The sequence below is a fragment of the Topomyia yanbarensis genome, chromosome 3, assembly GCF_030247195.1.
Source record: "Topomyia yanbarensis strain Yona2022 chromosome 3, ASM3024719v1, whole genome shotgun sequence".
NCBI classification, from domain to species: domain Eukaryota; kingdom Metazoa; phylum Arthropoda; class Insecta; order Diptera; family Culicidae; genus Topomyia; species Topomyia yanbarensis.
Window position 1 is genome coordinate 232,529,243 of NC_080672.1, and position 8,627 is coordinate 232,537,869.

The window sequence follows — 8,627 nt, forward strand, 5'->3', positions numbered from 1 at the left end:
CGCCGCAGGCAAATAACTCTTACGTATGTGTTGGTGACCATATTGGACATAAAAAGAAATTCGCGTTAAATAATTACCAAGACTTGAACCTACAATCATTGTCTCACCGAAGACACCCCTTTACTAACTGAGCTAAAGCGATTCATAACAGCGTGATGGAAAAGTGGCATATATAAGTTTCGCTTGAGCGTGAACGATCCAAGCGCATTGAGCTGCTGCTCGTGCATGCATGGGTATGGGACATTGCAAGATGACGTCATATGAGTAAAAATGCTCGAAAAAATGACAGCTCAGCGAGCTTGTTTACATGGACTTCGAAAATTTTTGTTTACATGGACTTCGAAAATTTTTGGTTCCGATTCAGTGCAAGAAATTGTTTTTAAATTCTAAACAAGTTTGCTGAGTTGTCATATCTTCGAGCATTTTTATTCATATGACGTCATCTTGCAATGTCCCATACCCATGCATGCACGAGTAGCAGCTCAATGCGCTTGGGTCGTTCACGCTCAAGCGAAACTTAGGTATATATGCCACTTTGTCATCACGCTGTTATGTATCGCTTTAGCTCAGTTAGTAAAGGGGTGTCTTCGGCGAGACAATGATTGTCGGTTCAAGTCTTGGTAATTATTTAACGCGAATTTCTTTTTATATCCAGTATGGTCACCAACACATACGTAAGAGTTAAAGGCTCAAACAGAATACGACTTCAGCGTCCGCGTCGAACTGACAACTGATTTTGAAACACGGGACGTCAATGCATATGTTCACAATGCTGCGTTGCATGCGGATAACGTTGTACTAAAACGCTAACGCTGATCAAAATTTTGAAAAAAAAAATCAAATTCAACGCTGCGTTCAGCAGACAATATACTTGAAGTAGGCGTTTGCTCGATATCACGACCGATGTAATTGAAGATTTTCAAGTTTTTCACTTGATATTGGGTTGCTTGTTCTCGTCGCCCGCGCTTTTTTCTTTCCTGGTCTTCAGTGAAAACGATCAATTTCTCCTAGTGGCCCCCGAGTTCCATGACTATGAAGATCATTTGAAACGCAATTCGTGCTAGAGGATCAACCTAATCCATTGTGTTATAATGTTTTTCAACATTTCACATGGAACTGCCATATTAGAGAGTTTTTGCATCAAAGAATTCTATTTAATGGCGTTTTCGTTTTTACCCGGTGCTTCACTATCCATGATCGCATAGTTGTCCCGTTTTCAATGGGATTTCCTATCTTTATGGGACTGATATGCGATCATGGGCAGTACGCCGGTGTAGTGCAAAAAAGAGATAGACTGATTACACCCAAGTTTGATTGAGTGTAGCTACACTCATTCAAACTTGGGTGTAATCAGTCTATCTCTTTCTTTGCACTACACCAGTGTAGCACTAAGAAAAAAAACGCTCTTAGTTAATTTGTACTTTGCGTGAACTGGAATATTGGTCCGAAGAAGTCGATTTAAAAGGACTTTCAAAAAATTGTTAGGTTGAGAAGAATAGTGTAATCGGATGAATTCAAGTATTTACAAGTTCCCATTTTAAGAGAAAATTAAATATTCAGATTCCACCGGTTCCTGGCCGCCATTAAAATATTTTCTGAGCGCGGTATAGAGAATTGCTGAATTAACTTATTCTATATTATTCCTTTTTCAAGATGTTGATTAATATAGTAATCAGTTTTTATTTTCCTTGCCATATATTCGTCCCTTCCTTCTATTTTCGTTTCTCACTATAGGGGATGGGTATTGTAATCTAGAAATGCCCTTCTTCCTGATCCGATCCTGCCTAGTAAAATAGAATTAGCTTAAATTCAAAACATTCTATTTGAATGAACCTTGTTGGCGCTCCACCACACAGTAGACCGAGAATTTTCCGTGTTCGTATAACTTTATTAAAGAAGTAAAAATTTCCTGAAATAGGACAGCTATGAGTTCAGTGTTGTTCGGCCATGTTCAGACTTACGTTTAGTAACCCTCGGTCACCTTTCTCTTCCCGATTTCTTTCGCCTATACTGCACTATCCTCCAATAAACGGATCCGGAGCAGATGAATCTGAGAACTAGCTATCTAACCTAACCATAGTTTAATTAGGTTATAATTTAATTAATAGTAAATGATTTCAGTTACCTTTCAAGTTCAATAGTGGCAATAATTCAAATGATAACCTAAGTAATAATTTAATTCAATTCAATGGAAGCTATTTTAAGAATGCGGTAATTTTAAGATTTCTTACGATCGAGTTGTCCACGTTTTAATCGCATTGATGACAATTTGCCTCCGTCATCTATCGAGCCTGTCATAGGATGTCGTGTGATAGGGTTGCACTATATTTGGGTGTTACCCTTTTAATTTTTATCAGGGTGCGTGTTTTTTGGCGAGAACCGGTACTACGGTACTGAAACCCTCAGTACCGGTAGTACCGGTAAAGTACCGGTACTCGAATATTTTTTTAAAAAAATCGAAAAAAGCTTCAAACTGAAATTGAATGCTCAAACTGATGATCTTATTCTCAGATGATTGATTTTTGCTGATCAAAAAACATGTTTATTGTTTTTAATTGCTTCGGAATGGCAAGACTCATTTCACAGAAGATATTTTTCGTATAGGGCACCTTCTTTGATTTCGAAATTTAGGCCACTTTGAAATCAATAACTGCTAAGTGGTGCGACTTTCGTCGACTTGAACAGATGGTAAATGTATGAAAACCTATTAACAACAGTAAATCAAAGCGAGAATGGCAGTAAATCCGAGCAGGTTACTCGCATTTCCTCTCTTGCTTTTCTGAAAATTGGTTTCGACCTTTATGTCGTTTGCCTACTATTCTCTAACGCATATCCAGGCTCTTTGCTTTCCTGTAAACTATGGAGTTTTGCTGAATTTTCCGATCACCAATAATTACAAATCGCCCCATTTGAAGCAGTTCACCAAGTCTAAAACTGTTAGCTACTAAATCGCTTTTCGTTCTATTATAGATAAAGGTTTAAGAGCAAACCAAATACAGACATGACTTAGACCATTGTCTTATTACGCGCCACCCAGTAAATAATGGAAACCAATCAGAATGTCGCTAATAAAACTTTAACTTCTAGAATTATTATGATGATGGCCCCACCTCATTCCCACACAAAGGTGTTATCTCAACGATTTATCTAGAAGGCAAATTAATATAATTAAAAGTTATCTTGCAGACCGATATTTTGAAACAGATCCCCCTGCAGAGATAACATATTTGTCATAAAAAATTGTATAGTACCGAAAATACCGGTACTGGCTTTTGATCAGTACCGGTATTACGGTACCGAAAATGGGTCGGTATTCCCGGGATTTTCGGTACCGGTATTACCGGTACCACAACCCTAACTGTTAGGCAGGTTATTAAAACTCCCCATCTTTTCTCCATGCGACGCCCTAGTGATACAGTCATAGGACCGAAGTAGTCTATCCCAACATACGCGAAGGGTCTAGTGTATGCTGCTAGTCTAGCTACGGGAAGATTTCTCATCGCTGGTGGACGCGGGGTAACTTGACCCAGCTTACAGCGCTGGCTGTTGCCACGAAGTGTCATGTATATTGTTCGTAATTTTGGTATGTGAAAACGAAGTCGGAGCTTATTAATAGCTGTCTCATGGTTGCGATGGAGAAGATTCCGATGCTAGTACTGGGCGATAAGCTGCGTGATGTGGTATGTTGGAGAGAGGATTATCGAGTTGTGCGATTCCAAATCGGTGTGCGGGCAGGAACTAATTGGACCCCGGTTGCGGATAACTTTGTTGGAGTCTAGGTAGGGAGATTCACGAAGCAGATGTCTCCTTGAAGGAAGCTTTAAATGTGAGCTACCGACAGCCATTTCCAAGATTGCCGACTCCTCTGGATATGGTTCCGGTTGCGTTTGTCGAAAGAGAAGGTTTTCGGCTTGTAGCAACTCTTCTTCAGGGGACTTTGCCATTTTGATGACACTTTCTGTTCATAGTAGTCCTGGTCGAGAAGGCTTTGAATCTATCGATTGCACGTAGTATAAAAGCAGTCACTCTAAGTAGTCGTATACAACTGGAAAACCTTTCAACGTCGATTATGCGTACGGTTGCCTTTGCGTGCAACAGCAAGTGAGGTCGGATTTCTTCGTTAGTGCTACCCAGTTTGCAAGTCATTGCGGGCCACTCATTCGCTGATTTGTACAAAACATCGGGACCTTTGAACCATCTACTATTCTCTGTTACATCTGGAACACGTTGCCATTTCGTGCCGTCGTCTGCTACATTCTGTTTTGTTGGCACCCACCGCCATTTACTTATATCTGTGGTCTCCAGTATTTCGCTAACTCGAAATACAACGAATTGAGTATACCTCCGATGGTCGGAGTGCAACCAGCACAGCAAGTCTCTGGAGTCTGTCCAAAATAATCTTTTCGATATTTTGATTGTAAGGGATTTTTCAATGCTGTTTGCCAGGCGAGCACTAAGAACATCGGCTTGCAATTCCGATTTTGGGATCGATAAAAACTTTAATGGAGTCACGCGTGTCTTAGCGCCGGCCAGCGTGCACTCTAAAATTCCCTCGTGCTCAAAACGCAGATACACAACTGCAGCGAAGCCGCTTTCGCTTGTATCAACAAATGTATGCATTCCTATCTTGGTGTTCGTTGACATGGGTGTCGTTACAAGTCCAGGGCTACCGGTTGATTATGTGTACCCTCTCGGCTCATCATCACGTGACCGAGGCTCGCATGGTCCAGGCCAATGAAAATTCGAGGGATTGCATGACGGTACGTTGTTTTCGGCAACCCTTTCAGATGCTCGTACTTCTGCTCTAGTTCCTCCATAATCATCGTTTGATGAGGCAGCTTCAGTTTCTTTACGATGCGTACACCGGCGTGACGGTGCGTAGTGCTTGACTTTGCAGCAGCTGAAACGCTTAGGTCAACGTTACGAGATCTTTCCTCAAACCGTCGCTTTCCTCCAGTCCACTTGAGACAAAGCGGTTGCAGAGGTCCTTCAAGCCCTAAGTGACTGGCCAGGCCCTCTTCGATTAGGGTTAACTCAGAGCTATCGTCAAGAAAGGCGTATGTCTCAATTTCCATGCTCGGCCCATATAGGATTATCGGGTTGTGTAATTCCAAATCGGTGTGCGGGCAGGAATTAATTCGACCCCGGTTGCGGATAACTTTGTGAGTCTAGGTAGGGAGATTCACGAAGCAGCTGGCTCCTTAAAGGAAGCTTTAAATGTGAGCTACCGACAGCCATTTCCAAGATTGTAGACTCCTCTGGATATGATTTCTGTTGCGCTTGTCGAAAGAGAAGGTTTTCGGCTTGTAGCAACTCTTCCTTCTTTAGGGGATCCACTTTATCATTTTGATGACACTTTCTGTTCATAGTAGTACTGGTCGAGAAGGCTTTGAATCTATCGATCGCACGTAGTACGAAAGCAGTCACTCTACGTAGTTGTATCCAACTGGAAAACCTTTCAACGTCGATTATGCGTACGGTTACCTTTGCGTGCAACAGCAAGTGAGGTCGTATTTCTTCATTAGTGCTACCCAGTTTGCAAGTCATTGCGGGCCACTCATTCGCTGATTTGTACAAAAAATCGGGACCTTTGAACCATCTACTATTCTCTGTTACATCAGGAACACGTTGCCATTTCGTGCCGTTGTCTGCTACATTCTGTTTTGTTGGCACCCACCGCCATTCACTTATATCTGTGGTCTCCAGTATTTCGCTAACTCGAAATGCAACGAATTGAGTATACCTCCGATGGTCGGAGTGCAACCAGCACAGCAAGTCTCTGGAGTCTGTCCAAAATAATCTTTTCGATATTTTGATTGTAAGGGATTTTCCAATGCTATTTACCAGGCGCTTGCAATTCCGATTTTTGGATCGATAAAAACTTTAATGGAGTCACGCGTGTCTTAGCGCCGGCCAGCGTGCACTCTACAATTCCATCGTGTTCACAACGCAGATACACAACTGCAGCGAAGCCGCTTTCGCTTGTTTCAACAAATGTATGCATTTCTATCTTGGTGTTCGTTGACTTGGGTGTCGTTACTCGGAAGCATCTAGGAATCTTTACCGTTTCCACGCTTGGTATGATCTTTAACCACAGGTACCATTTTCGCAGAAACTCTCCTTCAATCTTCTCATCCCATCCGATTTCCGATCTCCAGATCTCTTGCAGCAGTACCTTCAGATAGATTAGTACGTGCCCGATCAGGCCCAATGGGTCGTACAACATCATGAGCGTGCGCGAGACTTCTCGTTGCGTCGGCTGTCGTGAAGCTGTTAGCAATTCAGGGTCGTATTGAGAAGATAATCGAAATGTGAATGTATCGGACGATGTGCACCAATACATTCCCAAAACCTTTTCATTTGATATTCCAGTTCCAACGTCCAGATTTTTCACTCCTGTTTCCGTTTCTTGTTACGCTTTAAGTACTGAAGGTGAGTTTGAAACCCAGTTCCTCATCTCAAATCCTCCGAAACTGTGAATTTGTTTTACATCTCGAGCGAGTTGAATCGCTTCACTTTCCGTTTCAACACTCGTTAGCATGTCGTCGACGTAGTGCCTTCGAATGATCGCATCGACTGCAACGGGATGCTGCGTCTCGTACTTCATAGCATTTATATTCTTAATATACTGCGCACTGCTCGGCGAACAACAGGCGCCGAATGTCATGACACGCAACAAGAACACACTGGGCTCGGCTTTTGATTTGTCGTCTTTCCAGAAAAATCGCTGACATTGCTGATCCTCCTCCCGAATAAGGATCTGGTGGTACATCTCACGGATGTCCCCGCTGATACTGACTCGGAATTCTCTAAACTTGTGCAAGACTGACAGACCAGTCAGCAGCATAGAATTTAATGAGATACCGTAAGCAGTTGCTGCTGCATCCCAAACAATACGAATCTTACCCGGTTTGTTCTGATTAAATACGGGAAAGGTTGGTAAATACCAGACACGCTGATGTGGAATGGCAAGCTCTGCAAAGGATAGCTTCCGGATGTAGTTTTTGTCTAGGTACTCTTGAATTTTGTTGTCTAACACCCTCGCTAAAGACTTATTTTTCGCTAATCTCTGCTCCAAGCATTTCCATCTCCTCAATGCCATTAGTTTGCTATCTGGTAGTCTAACGTTCTCATACCTCCACAGGAGTCCTGTCTCGAAACGACCTTCATTCTCACACGACAGGTTATTTAGCAAGTCCAGGGCTCGTTGGTTTTCTCTAGATAGTAAAATCTTGGTAGACTCTCGCACACCCATGCTATCCAGTGAGAAGTAGTTTTTCATGGCCTTGTGAAGTTTTTTTTTATTATTTTCTATTTGATTATACTGTTTTGTTTGCATTACATTTCTAATTTAGTATATTGGGTGTTCAGCCACAAGTGGTGACTTTTCATTCCTATTGTTTACATGATTCAGTTAATTATTATTAAGTTATAATATGCTTTCGCAGTTAAGTATTTTTTTCAGTAGGATGTTTTAAACCTACTTGTCTTCTGAATAAGGAGCTAAACAAATCTTATAAACTAACTTATAAACTATAAAGAGAGCTAATCGTTACAATTGAAGATTGCAACGATTTTTGTCGGAAGTTGCTTATAATATTGTTCGTTACAATTTCTAATGTTTCTATGTTTGCAAGTCTGTGCAACTCATTTGTGCTAAACCAGGGAGGACGCTTCAAAATCATTTTCAGAATTTTATTCTGAATCCTTTGAAGCGCTTTCCTCCTAGTAGCACAACAACTTGCCGAGATTGGAACTGCATATAGCATTGCCGGTCTAAATGTTTGTTTATAAGTTAATAGTTTGTTCTTTAGGCAGAGCCTAGAATTCCTATTTATTTTTTCGCACACCCATGCTATCCAGTGAGAAGTAGTTTTTCATGGCCTTGTGAAGTTTTTTTTTATTATTTTCTATTTGATTATTCTGTTTTGTTTGCATTACATTTCTAATTTAGTATATTGGGTGTTCAGCCACAAGTGGTGACTTTTCATCCCTATTGTTTACATGATTCAGTTAATTATTATTAAGTTATAATATGCTTTCGCAGTTAAGTATTTTTTTCAGTAGGATGTTTTAAACCTACTTGTCTTCTGAATAAGGAGCTAAACAAATCTTATAAACTAACTTATAAACTATAAAGAGAGCTAATCGTTACAATTGAAGATTGCAACGATTTTTGTCGGAAGTTGCTTATAATATTGTTCGTTACAATTTCTAATGTTTCTATGTTTGCAAGTCTGTGCAACTCATTTGTGCTAAACCAGGGAGGACGCTTCAAAATCATTTTCAGAATTTTATTCTGAATCCTTTGAAGCGCTTTCCTCCTAGTAGCACAACAACTTGCCGAGATTGGAACTGCATATAGCATTGCCGGTCTAAATGTTTGTTTATAAATTAATAGTTTGTTCTTTAGGCAGAGCCTAGAATTCCTATTTATAAGAGGGTATAAACATTTTATATATTTGTTGCATTTTGTTTGGATTCCTAAAAGTGATTTTTTATCGTAAATCAAACCCAAGTATTTAACTTGATCTGTCCACGTTAAATTCAAACCATTAAATTTAATAATATGGTTATTACTTGGTTTTAGAGAAGAAGCTCTTGGTTTATGCGGAAACACAATCAAT

General features: G+C 40.6%; 1 protein-coding gene across 1 annotated transcript; it reads right to left on the reverse strand.

The window, feature by feature from the left end:
* Positions 1 to 5,836: 5,836 nt before the first annotated feature.
* Positions 5,837 to 6,226, reverse strand: LOC131687762 (uncharacterized). Its single transcript, XM_058971856.1, has one exon. It carries the CDS (start codon positions 6,224 to 6,226, stop codon positions 5,837 to 5,839), a length of 390 nt encoding a protein of 129 aa, XP_058827839.1.
* Positions 6,227 to 8,627: the final 2,401 nt, after the last annotated feature.

Coding starts and splice junctions, on each gene's coding strand:
- LOC131687762 (XM_058971856.1), bottom strand. CDS start 6,226: ATGTTGTACGACCCATTGGGCCTGATCGGGCACGTACTAATCTATCTG.